This window comes from Opisthorchis viverrini (assembly GCF_000715545.1).
Source record: "Opisthorchis viverrini unplaced genomic scaffold opera_v5_13, whole genome shotgun sequence".
Lineage (NCBI taxonomy): Eukaryota > Metazoa > Platyhelminthes > Trematoda > Opisthorchiida > Opisthorchiidae > Opisthorchis > Opisthorchis viverrini.
Window position 1 is genome coordinate 3,790,495 of NW_008751669.1, and position 18,909 is coordinate 3,809,403.

The 18,909-nt window shown below is 44.4% G+C and overlaps 1 protein-coding gene across 1 annotated transcript in view; it reads right to left on the reverse strand.

The window, feature by feature from the left end:
• The window catches only part of T265_01277 (hypothetical protein), a gene marked incomplete at both ends in the record, with an annotated part of 48,333 nt that overhangs the window by 22,485 nt on the left and 6,939 nt on the right, over positions 1–18,909 (reverse strand). The window contains 9 exons of the mRNA XM_009165262.1: positions 859–1,065; positions 1,843–1,975; positions 2,188–2,284; positions 4,087–4,446; positions 6,680–6,749; positions 9,934–10,026; positions 11,017–11,111; positions 13,791–14,180; positions 15,828–15,947. Of these exons, the coding sequence (XP_009163526.1) occupies positions 859–1,065; positions 1,843–1,975; positions 2,188–2,284; positions 4,087–4,446; positions 6,680–6,749; positions 9,934–10,026; positions 11,017–11,111; positions 13,791–14,180; positions 15,828–15,947 (1,565 nt within the window). The remainder of the gene's footprint in view (positions 1–858; positions 1,066–1,842; positions 1,976–2,187; positions 2,285–4,086; positions 4,447–6,679; positions 6,750–9,933; positions 10,027–11,016; positions 11,112–13,790; positions 14,181–15,827; positions 15,948–18,909) is intronic.

Below are 18,909 nucleotides of genomic sequence, written 5' to 3' on the forward strand. Positions count from 1 at the left end.
TATATATATATATATATATATATATATATATACGAATTCCGCTGATGTCACACATTAGCAAGCATGCATCCAGCTACTCATCTACGAAAGAACTGAAAGCTATTTACTAGAAGACAGCTTCAATAAAGCAACTTATGTAGTTTTGTTAACTATACAAGACCCTAATGAATACTTGGGAGCATGGTAAGGGTTGTACGTAGATTTGTGTGGAAGAGGGCGGTCCAGATTATGCGATGGATTCCAACGTCCCGGTGACCTATGGTCGCCCACAGATAATCAACCGATCTGAAGACAACTGTCATGTTCGATAACTGAAAACTTAGAGGAAACCAAGTTGCCTGCGCTAGCACGCGTTCTCCCCCCAAGCAGATCAACACAGAACTTGCCAATTTTGTGCTAAAAGAACTTTCCGGTCAACAAAGTGAAAGACAGTATGCCAATACCGTTGGGCCCGGGTTTGTTGACTGTACACCCGTTGGATGTCATAAAAACCGTACTGAACATCGTCAGCCATATTACTCCCATGCCATTTTACCTGGTGTACTTGAAGCAATCCGTGCCGCACGCCAAGGTTTTAATACTGTGGCACGGCAAAATAGTGTAGATAGTGTAGATAGTAAACGAAACATGAAGACGCAGCATATCGTAATGTTAGGCTGAGGATGTCGACCGGCTTCAGTGATTATCACAAGTCTACGGGTACAGTTCTATGTGTCCGCTGGCCGCTGCGCGCTGAGGACGTCAAAAGACATCCAGTGTTCGACCATCGATGTCTTCGGAGCATTGCTCGAATCTGGTGGGAACACCGGATCAGCAATGCTGAAGTACGTCGAATGGTATTCGGGAGAAATAACTCACCCTCGATAGATGAACTGATCACGCTTCATAGGTTGCGCTGGCTTGGCCACGTGTTGCGTATGCCAGTCGACCAACTTCCTTGAAGGGCTCTTTTCGCACAGCCACGCGAATGGTGGAAGAGGGCCAGAGGCGGTCAAACAATGACTTGGCGGCGAAGTATGAAGGCCATTACCAGCAAACTCAGCTGCACTGGTCATTGCCGTCTTCCTGGATGGGCACCCCGATACGGTCCACATCAATGGTTGGAGACATTGTCAGATATGGCTCAGTCGCACCCGCACTGGCGCTCGTGCATCCAAGCTATTGCCTTCAATGCATCGCTCTCTTCCCAATCCCCCCACTTGACAGCCCACTGACACTGCTGGATCTATGGCCCAATTTATCAGCTCCCGCCTGCAACGCGCAGCTACCTCCCCCTCCCCCAAACCATCGCTGAACGAAACTGCGGCAGCTACAACCTCTGTACGGCGAGTACGCGGTTATTACAGCTGACAATGATGATGCTAACTTCCTTCAGCGTACAGCACTAGAAGCTACTTTTATCGAGAACACTTATGTTGACAGCAAGGAATCTTCATTAATATGAACATTCAGCATTTGTTAGTCGAACAGATTGAAACAAACGTCCCATGTCCGAAGACTCAAACACATACATATACAAGATGTTATCGACTGTCAACGATGTCGATTGTGCCAACGACACGGCCATCGTCCGGAGGACTGCAGTCGACCTGCTCCAACTTGCACAAAGTCCCAGGTCGAGCTTTCTACTGAGAATAAATTTAAAGAAAATCTGAAGGTCGCTATGCTCCTCAGCGATCATCTAATAGGTAGGGTAAAAAACTAGGATTCCACGTCATATTTATGAGTTCGACCAAAAGGACGAAGCTTTAGTGTTTCTAAGCAGTAGAGTCCTAAAAACGTTTAGATCTATGTTGACCGCTCAGCAATGAGTAAACCTCAGTAATGCACATATAAACCTACCGTTCAGAATTCGCCGGTCTACTTGTCACCGGCTTGATTATTAACAATTCTTCGAATAGTTGACTCATGAGGAAGATCAGACCCGCAGTAAATTCGGTCAACGTGTCAAACAGTTTGGTGAGGAAATGACCACCTACGTGAAAAAAATTGTGCATGATGTACTTCGATGCCTTCACAGCTGGTGTGGAAAGTATAATAGCAAGCACAAAGCAACAAGCTAGGTAAAACAAACTGAAAAAATGTCTCCTGAATGATTAAAAACCATACAAATTATTTGAATATATAACTTAGATGCAATTTGATGCTTTTAGCTCAGCAGAATCAAAAAGCTGCATGAAAACTTACCGGGTTGTAAAGTTATCAAGGCACACAGGCACTGGCAGAGATAGATTCGTTTGGAAAGAACCTCCTGTAAATTATCTCGACCAGATACATCAAAGCCCTGAAACAAGGAGGAAAGTGATTAAGGAAAGTTGTGCAAAAAGATGACGAGAATACTAACCTGATCCTCAATTCATCGCTTGAATTTCAAGTGGACAAAATATTTCCAGGATATACTGAATGTTTAAGGTCAGAGCACCGGGGTGTGAAACATGATCCGTCGACTTAGCCAAATAATTGTCTAGCCATTGGTGTATATTTCGAGTATTTTGCCTGAATACCTACAAAATTTCGCGCGCAGAAACTTGATAATTACCAGAATAAGCTCCATTCTGATAGGATGATGCAGAAAAGATGGGGGAGGGGGCAAATCTCGGAAAGCTCAGCTGCGCAAGCTGGCTAATGGCTATAATAGCCTGTAATTGTTAACTGAAAAGACACGCGTCCGGTTCCTCCGTGTCGAGTTGATGAAGTAAAGATAGAGTGCTCGTACGGCAATATTTCTGTCATCTAATCACAGTTGTGTTTAGGACATATGAATTCAGGACACCTCAAAAAATCTGGTTCTCGACCTCAAAACACAGATGGCCCAACCCCCACAACAGATATTACTTACCGCAAACGAGCCCTTATATCTTGGTTAAAACCTGTAGTTTAACACCACCTCTATCCACCAGATAGCTGAGTGGCTCCACTGTAAAAGTAGAGGCATCCCATATGGGGAGATTCACAATGGCTTTCCTAAAAATCCAAATGTCAAACTCAGAACACTGTGTAAATAATCGACCTATGGAAGGATAACTGGAAAGACAATCATGCATTCAGCCACCCGACGAAAGCTCCCCTAATTCGACCCGGGTTCGAAAGGTCCGGCATAGGTTATTCCGCTTGTCGTGCTGAAACCTAGTGAACAACCCCAATATATCTCGGCTAGTAAAATTTTAATGAGACCAGACTGAAAATTTCAGCTCGTTGTAATAAGGTATGGGTGAAAAACGAGCTTCTAGCATGGAAGGAACCAACACAGCTAGCAGTCACTTTGTTAGAAATGAGTGAGGCTTTTTAATAGAGTGAAGTTAGCCTATGCTGAAAAGCCGAAAAGCATTATACAGTTGTTTCATCATTGTTGTGAATTAGCAGCAGCGCGCATCTCACGAACTTTTGGGTAGATTCGAACATTACCAATGGGCCCAAGGGTGCCTAATTAAGAGTGTAGTTAACTCGCACTTAGACAGGAGATAGCACCACTCACCCTTCAACCAAGCGATCTACATAACGTGGCCACGTATTGACTATTAAGTCAGTGTAAACAAAATACACGCTAGAAGTTTTATTATCCTGCCCTTAGTTGGTATCAAATCCAAACGTTTTACTTTCGACGCCTTGCACCAAACTCGATGGTCCTTACACTTCACCGACCTTCAACGTAATGACGCCAAGATATGAATACTGATTTTACATGGACTTCACATGTACATTTTTGTGCTACTTGATGGTGCAATTTTTCTGCCTAGGCCAAACCCACATACTATGTGACAACATTATTTAACTGAATGAGATGCGCCAATATTAAATGAGCCCTAATACCCAAGAAGTTGTTCGCTCTCAGTGGTTTTAAAGAAGTAGATGTGTCAGTGTCATCGGACAGCAATAATAAAGTCACAAAAATGTCTCACCTCATTAGAGTACGTGACCAAACGACTGTGTTTTAATATCACAGCATGACAATAACAAAAGTCTACTATATGATATTTCTGTTACAATTCTGTTTGTCTTATGAATTCCTCATGAGTTCCCGTCTTATAAACAAGTATATAGTTAAACCTACTCAGAAAGGGGAAAAAGGGAAACATGCAGGCTTACTCCGTCAGCCACAATGACGTGCACTCCCTTGCGATCTGTACTTCGTGCGATTAGAGAGGCAAATGAGGCAAGATTTCTCCACTTCGTGATGTCTCCATCCTGGTCTGGACCATAATGTGCCAAAAATGCTTCACAAGGTCCGGCTAAAAAATCGCTTTCCCGAAAGTCGCAGGATCCTATCAGGGTCAGTCCAAATCCCTTAGCGTTCAGTTGCGGAACAGTAGAGTCTTTTTGAGTCGAGTTTTCTTGTCCCGAAACTCCACCACATGAGCTGAGAGAGCTCGCATTGCATCGACGCCACAAAAGGTACTCGGAAAAGCCTCCAGGACCGGCACAAACATCGGCGAAGTATAGGATAGACTGCAACGCGAAAGGCACAGTAGAGTACAGTTCTGAGCGAGTTAATTCGACAGCTCTTAGTGCCACTGACAACACAAAACCTATTTGTAAAAAGACAACGGTGTGACTTGTGCAAAGGGAAAGACGAGTCAAAAATAAAATCGGCATTTGAACTGTTTCCCCCTAATTTCCGATGCGTTTCGCAAATTCATAACAGAGAAACTGTCAGATGGAGCGCAGCTCAAGTCTTTTACTCCAATCACGGTTATGGTGAAACGTTTAGTTGAACTGATATGTACTGCTGATCTATAACTTAGTGGCACCGTAGACAACAAGAAACAACCACAAGCAGCACCAAAATTCTCCCGCTAACAATCCAGTCACAAATGACACGTCATTACACACATTTCAGTGTGTTTACGACAGCTAACGCACAATAGAATACCATATGATAGCTCGCGGAAATACCGACTGAACACTTGAAAAATTCGTTAGACTAATGCCCAGCAGTTTACTTACCTCTGTCTGGTTCCATACACTGCTATTTGTCGTAAACAGTTCACCTCACTCCTAATTCAGTGGAAAAAGTAATCCCGAATGCATAAAATTCTGGTATTCCATTTCGGAGATCCGGATTTGACCCACCACAGAAATTCACAACTTGACAACCCGTGCACCTGGTGAGGTCAAACATCGCACTCAATATCTACCAAATCTTTTTTTAGTGTCAATGTCTGTTCCTCTGTGTAAATAACACCACGTGTTGACTAACGGCGTCAAGACTTCCAACCCCACTACATGACACTAACGGGAGCTTTTCTCATATCAGATGGCCGCGGAGGAATCGAACATATGTTGCCCCAGTTGACCGAACAAAGGATCATTTTTACCAACTACTCAAGTAGATCGATGGGTGTAAACCAAGGCAACATATTCGCGAATATACACTCGTTTGCAAACTAATTTGTTTTTTTCGAGAGACTCACCTGGAACCCAGCTGAATCTCTCATGTGTGATGTTCTCAGGCAACTGAATGTGCTGCAAATGTTTGTAGAGTGTATATTCGCGAATTTCGTGCAATTTGGTTTCAAGTAGAACATAAGGTTGACGGAAACCCGGGGACTGCGCCTACCTGATGAGCCCCAAAAAGGGCGAAACCGGTCGTGGGATGTCGACGGATTTTCAGCAGCCTTATGAGTAGTACATTAAAGATATACATGCATCGCGATATCTTGGATATCGTAGCGACTGAAACATGAGGCGGCTTGGTGCAGCACATTCAGTTGCCTGGGAACATCACAAACGACAGATTCAGCTGTGTTCCAGGTGAGTCTCTCGAAAAAAAAAAATTAGTTTGCAAACGAGTGTATATTCGCGAATATGTTGCCTTGGTTTACACCCATCGATCTACTTGAGTAGTTGGTAAAAATGATCCTTTGTTCGGTCAACTGTCGAGTGATTCTGATAACCATCTGACTACTGGCAAGTAGTCGAAAAGTTCCGTCGCAGAAGACCTGATGGTTACCAAGTCACGCGCCTGGAATTTTACAGCAAGTTTGGGATATAGCCGGGGCCCGATCTCCAGCCGGTTGAACTAAAAATCACATCCCAAATTCTAATCTATCAGGCGCCTAAACTGGTCGCTAGATGCTTATGCTTATGCTAGATGTTTATTAAATTCACGCGTCAGGTCTCCCTGCGTAAGAATGAGAGAACTCTCGCATCTGAAGCTTTTGGAATCCGACCAAATCCGATGAAATTCGGGGCTCATGGCTTTGTACTTACCAGGTCCTCCAAAAGCATCAACGACTAGTCAAAAGAAAGTATCCAATCAATTACTGGCAGTGAGATGATTGTCTGGAATGGTCAGTACACTTTAAATAGCTTTAATAGCTTAGGAAATGTGTGATGTGGATAGCAAGATGTTTTTCACAGGAGAAGGTGAAACCCGTCAGACGTGACATATTATGGTTGATAGGCTTTGTTTATTCAACAGCTTTGCAATGCATGTTAACCACGACAGTCTTAGTTGCTTCCTATTTTATATACCCAAAGATCGAAGGTGGTCCAGCATTAATTACAGCACTACGTGATACCTCCAACTGTGATGATAGGGCCACCAGCCAAAATCAATAAAGGCTAGGCATCGAAAAGGTGTTACAGCTGAACGATTTTTGCGAAAGTCGATTGGATAGGCTATTCATGTCGCCATAAACTCCAAGTGTATGATGTATGCACGATAACCATAACTCACCGTTTTCGGGACTGCATCCGTGAAAAGCCCATCCAGTAGAGCATCTATGTTGGCCAATTTCATAGCAGCCCTGAAATGTAAGTGATGAATAAATGCACCAATTGTCTTTCGTTTTGAACAGATCACTGGTGGGCTGGAGCGATGCAGTTCGTTGTTTTGTAGCATGCGGTTTAGGTTCCGCAACATAAGGATACGAACAATATAATCGGGATTCAACAGAAGAAATCGGTTGACGCAGAAGATCATAACTGAGCCCAGATAAACAAAATCGCACAGTAAATGACTTACGCCTATTGAAATACCGCGGACAACACTTCGGGAACTTGGCAAGACTCGTTGTCCTAAGTTGGTTGGGTTAGGTCGCCCGTTTCACAAATAGCCTAGTTAACACTGTTTTCTACCAGACAAAGTGGAAACATAGTTCAAAAGAGCTAAGGCTGTCCCCCAGAAGAAAGTGCTCTTCATTTGCCCTGCTGATTTTTCATGGAATTTCTCACATGGAATTTCTCACATAGAGCTTTCCAGCCACTTACAGCCCTTCGCCTTCCGTACGCTGAGTCGGGCGAAGTGAATCGGCACCGTTCTAGCAGATATATCGACTTTTAAGAGTGGGATTTTAAATGAGCTGTTACTAACCGTTTCGTTTACAGCTTACAGTGTCATTGAAAATTCGTTAACGTTTGACTGCTGCTTTCGTGATGATAGGTATAAAGCGAGTTGTTGATAGATTACGACTGTTGCATGGGATATAGTCAGCTTGCGGCAACTGTGGATGGATGTTCTATAGATCGAGAAAAATGGATGAGCGTGATCTAAACATTGACAATCCTGTATACTTTGCTACGTGATCTAGTTGCCTAGTTGGTTCAACACGATGGCCTCGAAGTGTCACGATATCGCCTTTGTATTGGAAAGCTGTGTTGGATAAGTAGAGCCTGTAAGAACCACATCGGAACAGTCCGTCACTATGGCTTGTTCGCGTCCCCAGACACGGAAGATACAGCGTAGTGGCTCCTCCTCTGCGAAGAACTAGTCGGGTTCCGATTCCAGCCATAAATCCAAAGCCAGTCTATTTTTCGGCATGGAAGAGCATATCTACCAGACTCTGAGTCATCTTTACTGGAGCGCGATTTAATACGATTGGCAGGGTGTGCTTAGTAGGTCGGTGACCGGAAACTTTACTCTAAGTAACCAGTTACCAAGTGATACGCTGATCTAAGGGATCAAAACATTATCAGCACCAATGACGTCATGGAGAAGAATAAACCGGTAGTGGACACTGGTGAACAGCTGCCACACAGCCATAGAAGAATACTCAAGTAAGAAGTCAAGGAAGTCGGTGGAAATTAATTGCAAAAATCGATATGTTCTCAGAAAGAGCTGCCAAGATCAGAGTGCTTACACCTTCCAAGACCACTAAACATACCTGGAAACCACGCTAAAGCAAGACGATATCAGTAGGTTCGACTCAACATTAGTTAGCTCACCCGAGATTAGCCACCCTATAACGACAGACAAACTTTAGCTAGGCAGTCCAGCCAGGAAGTGACAACAAGCTCATCATGAGATTGGATACATGCATTTTCTGTAGGATTCCCAACCATGCACATGGAGAATCACACGGATCCAACCAAGAAGCTGAGATCCGCTGGCACCCAAGTTGGTAGTAGTCGTTTCACTTCACGTTTCAAGGTTCTCCACCTCCTATCACGAATGGTCGGGGAACGAAAACACAGCGTTATTAAGTTGTCAGATCCCAACCATCTAAACATGACATATCATCATCATCATCATCATCATCATCATCATCATCATCATCGACAGCATGACATCAGTGTTCAACACCGATGCTTCACTGCCGTAAACATGACATCTAAAGCCGACTCGTTGGCTAGTGATCGCTCACGGACCATTTCATTAGAGAATTGCCGCAGCCACCTAAAGCGTGCGATACCACGAAAACATGTGGAGATTATTGAGATCTTCAGATTAGTAGATACGGCCGCACACATGAGAAATTTGCAGATGACAGAATTTCTAACGATGATTCCGCCTTGATTGTGCATCCATTGACCTCACCAGACACAGTGCAGCCACTGCGTATGCAACTGCCAAGTAGAGGTACGAACAAACCCAAACTTCCCATTCTTAGATTTCAAAGAGATAAAAGGAAGTGGAAAATCTTGGAGTAAGATTGTACAGTATGAAGGGGTTAAGGTCAGGGCGACAAAGGGGATAAATTCTACTTGGACTAGCATATACAGATGCATGATCGTCAAAAGAACGGGGGAAACGGTCGTTGCGTTCCCAAGCCCAGTTGTCGCCCCGGATGTGATTTTGGTAGCCAGGTTAACAGATCCTTGCATAGAAACGAAAAATAAGGTAGGATAACCTTGGTGAAGCCTAGTAGTTGGGAAGGAACTATGGGATAACTCAATATGAGTCTCAAAGCGACCAGAAGCAGGGCATAAACTTCAAGCCATAAACTTCAAGCAGATGTAAAAGAACCAATCCACCACCGAGTGGAAGCCCCTTTCGGAAAACATCTACAGGTAGTGGGTGATTTTTAGTTGACGTAATTCGATGTAGTCAACGCAGCCCTCACCTAATCGGACTTGGTGAATTCAGGATCCAAGTATAATTAAAGCTAGTGGCCCCAGGGTTGGATAGGTCACTTCAGGCAAGTTTTTTTGGAGAAAAGGTCCTTGTTTCCTGGGACACACTTTTGTTGTCAAACCGGTTCAAACAACCCGCTCAGGGTGAAAAAAAGAATCACCGCTATTAAATAACACTGGTGAGAGCTCATCTGGCCCTGCGACTCCACGACGCTTTAAGGCGGGAATCCGAACCAGTGGTGGGAAACTCATAGACCCTCAGTCGAGTTAAGCAGATTGAATGAAAGACATGCGTATAGAGGCAGATGGTTGAGAAAAACTGCTGTTGGGAACAATAAACCCAGCGGCCAGTGTTGATCTGTTATAAATTCTAATCAGTATCTTCGATTTTTCCGGGATCCAATTTTCTGAGAAGCAGCATTCGAACACCTCCAGCTTTCTCCATTTCTTGGTCCTTCTGATCTTGCAACCGCGCAACCTATGCTTGCTTTGGCATTCAACCTATCCAGCCGAATACCGCTCAGTGTCTAGTTTGGCAGCGACAGTGCCTGTTCTGAGATCCGATTCTCGGAGGATTCTAAGAACATCCTACTTACAATCCAGAGGGAGGCACTGGAAGTTGTGGAGCGTTTTACGTACCTTGGAAGTTGTATTAGTTCTGACCGTAGGGTGACAGATGAGGTCAATGCACGAATCTTCAAGGCTCGGGTCGCATTTGCTAAGTTGAGACATCTATAGCGTCAAAGTGATGTATCCCTGAATTTCAATGGACGTGTGCATCAAGCTACAGTACGGGCTGTTTTGTTGTATGGCTGTGAGACTTAGCCTGTTCAAACAACGGAACTGAGATGTCTTCAAGTGTTCGACAATCGTTGTCTCAGAACCATAGCTCGTGTGGGTTGGTGTCGGCGAATCTGTAACGAGGCAGTTAGAAAGCGCGTTTTCGGTTGTGCAACGGGTACTTCCATTCAAGAATGTGTTCAGAAGCAGAAGCTGCGTTGGTTGGGACATGTGTTGCGTATGCCTAACCATCGTTTGACGAAGAGAGTGCTGTTTTCCATGCCCAATTCAAAGCGGCGGAAGCAGAGAGGTGGCCAAACCTTGACTTAGCAGAAGGTTATGAAACGCTTGGGTGCTGTCGGTGCTACTCGCCTTTCAGGATGGAGACCGCATGATCCTCACTGGCTTGGCTGGAGACGCTGGAAGATATGGCTGCCAACCGATGTCATTGGCAATCTTATTGTCAGTTTCTATCCAGATTGCCTGAATGAGTGTTTGGAAGTGTAGGAACCGAGGAGTGATTGTGGTAAGCTAGCACTAAGTCCCTTCCCCGTCCACCTTTACTCTTTTCTTCACAATACGGCTTTCAAATAAATCATATTTATACGCCAGTGAAGCATCGGTGTTGAACACTGATGTCATGCTGTCGATGATGATGATGAACTCTATCGAAGGAATTCGATTTTGAGTTCCTTCAGGGGAAATGCCTACTCTTTACATCAGCTTTCCACAATGGCCTAAATCTGTGAACCTGGAAAAGCATGAAGGATGTGAAATGAAACCGAGAGGACGTTTACAAATAAGGAGTGTTGTCTACAGGCTGTCCCACTTCCAGACAAATCATGGAAAATCTTAGTCCTAGTAACGCATTCCTTTGTGTAATCTGGGGACTGCATAAAGAACCCCAAATATTCTGCGGAAAAGATATGACACAAAACTCACCTATTCATAAATATTCCTTTTTTAATTTGTTCATAAGGGTTGCACCGTTGATGGCTCTCAGTCACGGACATTTTTGAAACGCTGTCAAGCTGATTCTAGCGGAAAAATAACGAAAAGCAGTGTAAATTAGGTTATCGGGATGAATCCCGACCTAAAGCTGTGTCAAAAGACTTTCAGTGTTTGACCATCGGTGTCTTCGGAGCATTGCCCGAATCTGGTGGGAACACCGGATCAGCAATTCTGAAGTACGTCGAATGGTATTCGGGAGAAATAACTCACCCTTTATAGATGAACTGATCACAATGCACAGGTTGCGCTGGCTTGGCCACGTGCTGCGTATGCCAGTCGACCGACTTCCTCGAAGGGCTCTTTTCGCCCAACCATGTGAAGGGTGGAAGAGAGCCAGAGGCGGTCAAACAATGACTTGGCAGCGAAGTATGAAAGCCATTACCAGCAAACTCAGCTGCGCTGGTCACTGCTGCCTTCCTGGATGGGGACCCCGAGACGGGCCCCATCAATGGCTAGAGACATTGTCAGTTATGGCCCAGTCGCGCCCTCAATGGCGCTCGTGCATCAAAGCTATTGCCTTCAATGCATAGCTCCTTCTCCAACCCCCCCCCACTTGACAGCCCACTGACAGTGCCGGATTTATGCACCAATTTACCAGCTCGCGCGTGCAATGCGCAGCTACCTACCCTCCCCCTCAATCATCGGTGAACGAAACTGTGGCAGCTACAACCAGTGTACGACGAGTACGCGGTTCTTACAGCTGACAATGATGATGATGATATCGCGATGAAGGTACCTGGAATCTACCACAACAAATCGTCTACAACGTTGAAAACTGCATCTGAAAAAAAAATAACACTGACGAAACGCTAGGCGTTATTCAACAGTGTACAACTAATTGACAACTAATTGTCGACGTAGTCGTACCAGAAGAAGTAGTCTGGTACAAAATGCAAAAATTTACACCACATTATCGGTAATACGTGTTGGACGATTTCCAGGAAACAGAAAACGGTGATTCATCTGAGGTGCGGGTAAATTCAGTTTCATCATACTGAGTAAAAGATAAACGGATACCATTATCAAAAATCAGCACGCCTGTATGTAAATGGTTAGCAACTGATCATGAATGTTACAATAATAAAGCCATTTCCTTGTTTTCGCGGATGTGGCGGAGTATCAGTCGTTATTAGCGTCTAAATAAGAATAATCTATATTGAAAATAACTCTCGAAGGGTTTCATTTCAGTTCTGATGGAACAAGGGACCGCATTGACAAGGAAAACCAATGTCTGCCGAGGCAAGATGGCGCAACCCGTTTGATCTAGATCAAATCCCAATGCCCTTTTCATTTGGCAAGTGACTTAAATCCTTCGGATAACGGAATTCGTTGTCATGTGTCGGATTCAATAGATGCCAGTTTTGCTTTAGCGTTATTGGTAACGTTTGAAGAGATCGGTTGGTACAAGAAAACTGCAGTTTATATTTTTTGCACAAATTGATCGTGGCGAACGCGTAACTTTCAATCTAAAGAGGATTTCATAAACATCGAAACCGAAGACTTACGACAATGTACGTTGATAGAAAAAATAAACCATCACAACCGCTGCCACCTTGCGGGCCTCCATCACCTGATTCATCATCAAAAACAACCAAGGTTGTCAGATGTTTGTGCGTCTCTGCTGATTTTGTCACAGCCATATTATCCTCACTGCGCAAAAGCTGCGGCATGAGTTCAAATGAGCAAACACTCATCATGGCAACACGTCTGCCCGATACATATCTCCGGTCGACTATTTCCGTTTCATGAGATAGTCAGTCTGAGATGAAAGTAAGTATGACGATACATCGCATAGACATAATGCATTGTGTTCCAGGTAAGTCTCCCGTCAAAACCAAACTGGTATGTAAATGGGTATTATGGTCAGTATGACAATATTAACGAACATCCAGAATGAGCTGTTAGAGTAGCAGTAACATACCCGCCTTGCACATCAAGGGTCCAAGGTTGGAATTAAACCGCGACGAAGGATATGCACTCCTCTCATAAGAACAAAAGCACAGTAAACTGCCACTCCTCTCTGGCCTGGACTCACCCAAGCCACTTTGCAAGAACTGGAAGAGAGCTGTTCTAACGAGGGTGATTTGAGTAAAAAATAAAAGGAGAGTTTTTCCAAATTGTCGTCTCGCCTCAGTACGTTTGCACCTGGTGGTCTCAAAGGTCTTATATACCACACCTGTGCTCCTTAGTGAGTAAATAGATACGAAGGAAAAAAAACTAATGAGGTGGAAAATGATGCTTGCATCGATAAACAAAACTGCATGTCACTACCAACCGTTAAGCACCTTCAGAAACCCAGCCGCAAAGTTCGGCAAGTATGACACACTCAGTAAGGTATACTTCTGGAGCTCTGCGTTTAATGCTCCAGCGCGAACGTGAATTTTCCAGATTCGGTACTAACCATTACTTCAGTTCATATTAACTGCCCGTTGCTCGTTGTCTATCTATACAAGCCGAATCCACTCTGGTTTCTGGTAGAACGGGCGTTTTGCGCAGTAAAGTACAGTGACCCAATAGTACAAACGCTTTTCATTTTCTGTTAACCATATATACAGGAGAAATGCAAACCAGCGGGTAAAACATAACAATTCGTTCTCCAGGAAGACTATGCCAACGAAAGTATTTTGACAGGACAATCAATATGCATACAACAAAGACCGGTTCGACAAGGACATGTTCATCTTTACATTTGATTCAATGCTTACTTTATAATTGATCATCTCTCTTAACAAGTGCGCAGAACAAAATTGCGATTGATGATCCATTTCGCGAATAGGTGGACCCAAAGCTTGAGGATCGTTTGGAGGAAGGATAAATGCGTGAAGAGTGTCGGGTGGACGAGGTTTCTCAGGTGACTGGAACCTGCTCCAGCACCACAACTTGTCACCATCCGCGGACGCCTCATCGCATCCCTCAGTCCACACCAGCAATGGATCGGTTGAGTGGATGACAGTACCCTGAGGAACGCAGGGTTCGTCTGATTTTGGTACCAGCCCCAAACCACGCCGACCCTTTTGCTTGCTGACAGCCACTGGTTCCACGAGACCTTGTGCATTGACACCCAGGCCCTCTCCTGGTTTGTAACCCATGTTGCGCTATGGAAGAACGGGATCGACAGTTGGAAGATTAGTCATGGGAAATGCGAACAGTAACGAAGGTAACAGGGCACCTTAAGCTATTGGTTGGAAAGAGATTGCATACTATCCTAAAATTGACAATCTGATTACCCTTTAAATGGAGATTCTTTTCCGTCAGTGAAGCCTATCTACGTCAAGAAGCATTGCTGGGAATCACCAGCAGTGCACACCTCAAGAAACTCCGAGTTTCGAACCCGCGAGCTTCTGGTCAGTGGTTAAACATTTGACACTTTAGCCACGAGCGGTGATCAGCAATGCGATTACCTCTCAGTTAGACAGCACCTATCGCCACTCAACTTCCAATCACAGAAACCACATCCCGTGGTTACGTGCTGACGGGGTCTTCAAGCGACGACTTCTCTGACGGAAGTTTCATTCATCTTGTGAAATTATTCTCCCACTGAGCTACGTAGTGATCGACGTGGTGATGAGATGATATTCGATAATTTTGAACAGATTCCGTCCTATCAGTGAAGCCAGTCTATGCTGATTGGATTACCGCCTAAATCTTTGGGTTCAGTTACCAAGATGTATCGATTTTTTTAATCACAGATGTGGATTACAGAGAGCGAACTCATGACCTGAGTCGCCCTGTAAATAAGGATAAAATAAGGAAAAGACTACGAATGAAATAACACACCTCAATATACACTGAGATGGACATTAACTTGGCTTTTGAATAAGTGATTACATAGGTTAGGAAAGACAGTGGCAAAGTCCCAAAGACGGGATATTCCTGAAAAAAGATGATGAGAAAGCAGCTATAAAGCTGCCACCTTGAAAGGACTGGACGTTGCTGAGTTAGATAAGTCACAATCGAGGATACTGCCAATGAGTGTCCAGGGCAGTAATGGCTTGTGGTCGATCATCGTAGTTGGGGTAAAGTAGCGTGTCTGAAGGAGTATGACAGAGGAGCGCAGAATAGCGTCATCTGCAAAATCATGGATAGAAATGTTGACGGTGGATAGGAGACTGTTCACATAGAGGATGGACAATGTGGAGAGCATAAAATCTTGGGGAACTCCGACGCTGTTTTTAGAGTTCGAGGGACAACACCATCCATTCTTATTTTCACAGAACGGTTATGCAAGAGACTTTCAAGCAGTCACGTCTGAATGCTGCATGTACAGTGAGAGCCTAGCATGGAGATCTGCGTACCACATCTAATCAAGTGTCCCCGATACATCAAGGGCACCTGCCTTCGTTTCACCGAAGAAGTTCAAAAAAGAAGACCAAATTGTGACGCGCAAGCCAAAATATTACCCGTAAATCGGTGGCCTCTGAATCACGAGAAAAAACAAAAACTGCACCAAAAAGAAGGAATTCCGCTTGTTACTTTCGACAGCCGGGCCCTACTCGGTTCGAATAATTAATCTTTGACTCTGTCTACCATGGATGAACAATTAGCAAAAGGTACAAAGGTATCGTAACTATCAAAGATTTTATGCTGTTTACGGAAAGATCACTCGGAAAATTGTCCATCATATTGATGGGGACCAACTTATGCGACTCGATTTTGAACCGTTAAATTTAATCCGCTTTATCCAGAAAACAGTGTAAAGTCAGCGCAGGACGAACAAACTAAAGAAACTGAGCGTCACTCACCATCATTTTCCATGCCCGCTCATCAATAGCCTCTGTGGCCTGGAAGAAAAGTTGCACAAGAAAGTCGGGATGTGCTATGGTGGGATGCAGAAAAGACGTGGAACCAAAAAATGCTTGCACCTGAATTAACTTTTAGTGAAAGCAATAAGAGAACTGACCACGTGCAATGCTCCCCATCATAAAGAACGAGCGCTCTCAGGACATTCCAGTCACGCCTTTCGAAATGGAATTTTATTTGGAGACACGAGCTTACAAACATGTGGTAAGGAACTTTCACTGAGTAGCTTCTCGGAAAAAGAGCAGAAGAAATAATGTGCAAACTCAATGATCCTCTTCGAATAAAGTTTTTTATCAATTGCGGTTGACCAAGTAATTAAGGTTTTGGACCTGCGGTTTGGCCGCTTGTGGTGGGTGGATGAGATGGATATTTGTAGCACGCCGCGTACCCGGTAAATGGACAGGCGATAACTACCGATCGCGATAGACACAAAGAACCGCTTGGTAAAGCTTCACTTGTAGTAGGGATTGCTTCGCTTTCTAGTCCGTGCGATAAGCTTTCCATGAAAATGGTACCGTCGTTCGGCTTAGCTTTTGACCCAGAGAACGCTTAACAAGGCTGGCATACTCGTCCAAAATAGCATCCGCGGGAAGGCATTTGACGACCACTATCATCACTCTGCGAGGATTCGCCTGAGTACACTATAATGTTGCGAAGAGCCCCATTCGCCAAGCATTTGCTTATGCTTATGGTCGAAACACCCTCTCAGGTTCAGCAAGCCGAGGTAGTGCCTTAGCACAAGTAAACAACCCTTCGTTCGGCCGTAACACACTTTCGGTGCCCAGGTGCCATGCCACCCGAAGGAAGACGAGGGATGACGACCACTATCATCACTCTGCGAGGATTCGCCTGAGTACACTATAATGTTGCGAAGAGCCCCATTCGCCAAGCATTTGCTTATGCTTATGGTCGAAACACCCTCTCAGGTTCAGCAAGCCGAGGTAGTGCCTTAGCACAAGTAAACAACCCTTCGTTCGGCCGTAACACACTTTCGGTGCCCAGGTGCCATGCCACCCGAAGGAAGCACGAGGGATGTGATGCTACTAGGTTGCCCAAGTCTAGACAGAAGTCGAGACGCAGACCATGGACTTTGCGGTTAGTAAATTCGCGTTTCAACCACTGAGCCATCTCGCCCCCAATAATCCTTTTAAACAAAGGTACAGTTGCAGAGACGTCCTCTTGAGTATTTCTTATATGCTCAAGAAAGTCTATGGGTCAGTTTCATGACATCCAGACTCATGAATCCAGTTGTTGCTCTTCAGCTGATGTGACGGGTGGCACGAAGCATAGTCTGACTTGAATCAACACGAAGTGCAAGTGGGCCACACAATTATCAGTTTTCCTCTTGTGTTTGACCATTAATAATAAGCGGAGGAAGTCAAGCTCCGAATATCCTTTATTCGATTCGTGCATTTCGTTTCGATTCGTCTTGTACTCAATTTGGTCGATATCAACGTTCTTGGAGCATTTCCATCGATTACTTTTTCCGCATGAGCGATAACTTTCCGTCGCATCGCACATCATTATTAACGAAAGCCGATCAATCGCAGTCTTGGTTTTGACAGAAACATCCTCTATATGGACGAGATTTTGTGAAGAAGTTCTGAAATAAACGCATAACGGGATTGTGGGTATCACCTAATCTGTAGTTAATCACAAAGTTCAAGCGGGACTACTGACCGGTCCGTAAGGGTTTCGTTTGAAACCTCTACGCCCACCCAGTTAAGAGCCAATGAACACAAAATAGTGCTCTTAACCCAAACGGAGTCTTGATGGCTTATGGTGGAGCAATTTTCATTGGTTTTCTCTCGCAAAATACACCATAGGGTGGGATTCTTCAAGTGTTCCCAAAAGCTGCACAGTGACTTCGACATTAACCCCTCAGTTCCACTTTCAAATTATGCGTCCCTTTCTCATGATAGGGCTGTACATCTGGGTATTGCTAATAAGATAACGGTTGGCTAAGTGGCTGGCTGTTCTGCGCTTTTTGATACTATCTGTTATAGCTATCCTGCAAGAGGGAGGAAGGACTTTTAGCTCTCCCTGAACTTAACAACTACGAAGCCGGTGATAAAGGTGAAACCAACAGCTAACCTCACTTCAGTGAGGGAGCTGATTTCAACTCGAGCATATGCGAACAGGCGTGTGCTGCTAACAAATGTCTGAGCTCTGATATAATGGAACGACCTTAATATCCCCCAGCACCGTAAAGTTGATGGATTTTGGAGGGACGGGCAGTGTTTATTGTGAAACCAGCTGCCACTTAATGGAACAGTTACGTTTGTGGTTCAGTTTGTCGGTTAACGTCATACCAACTCCTCACTTCACCTTTATGCCGTTTTTATTCCGAACATGGGTAAGCGAGTAGGGATCATGACGTATAAGGCTCTCCGAAGAATAAAGTGCGTGGTCGCGACAGGGTAGACTATTGACTAAGTGACTGGCCTAGCGTGAAGGAGTGTTTTCCACTTAAAACCACTCAGCGTAGCTCAGCAATGTTTATTTAATGTTTCTGGGACTCGGAAGGTCCTTCGGATATCTCGATGGTCAGATGCCGGGCAATCTTTTGAACTCACTCAGATTACAGGGCATTCTGTAATGGCATTCTAGACACTTCTGCATATTGTGTCCACAAAGCAGAGAATGTCTTTGACAAGCTGATTTCCTCTACCCGCCACTTCGGATTCATTTTATTCTGAAAGAATTCGAAAAGGATGCCGAATTGAGCAGCCAACGAACTCTTTCTAGGTGCGCTAAGGACAAAGTAGTTTACAATTTACCACCAAGCCATCTAAAGTATGCCCATCCAGTAAAAGGCAAGAATGAAATCCCATACGATCTGCGTGCACACTACCATAAAACGAAGAAAAGCCGGATACTAAGGCAACGCCTTCCGTCTTCATAATGTCCAAGGTCGGATTCACTCAAGACAGCACGTTCGAAGAAATCCCATTAGTTTAAGTCTAAGTATCTCAATGTGGAGTGACGTATCCGACCAACATCATCATCATCATCATCATCATC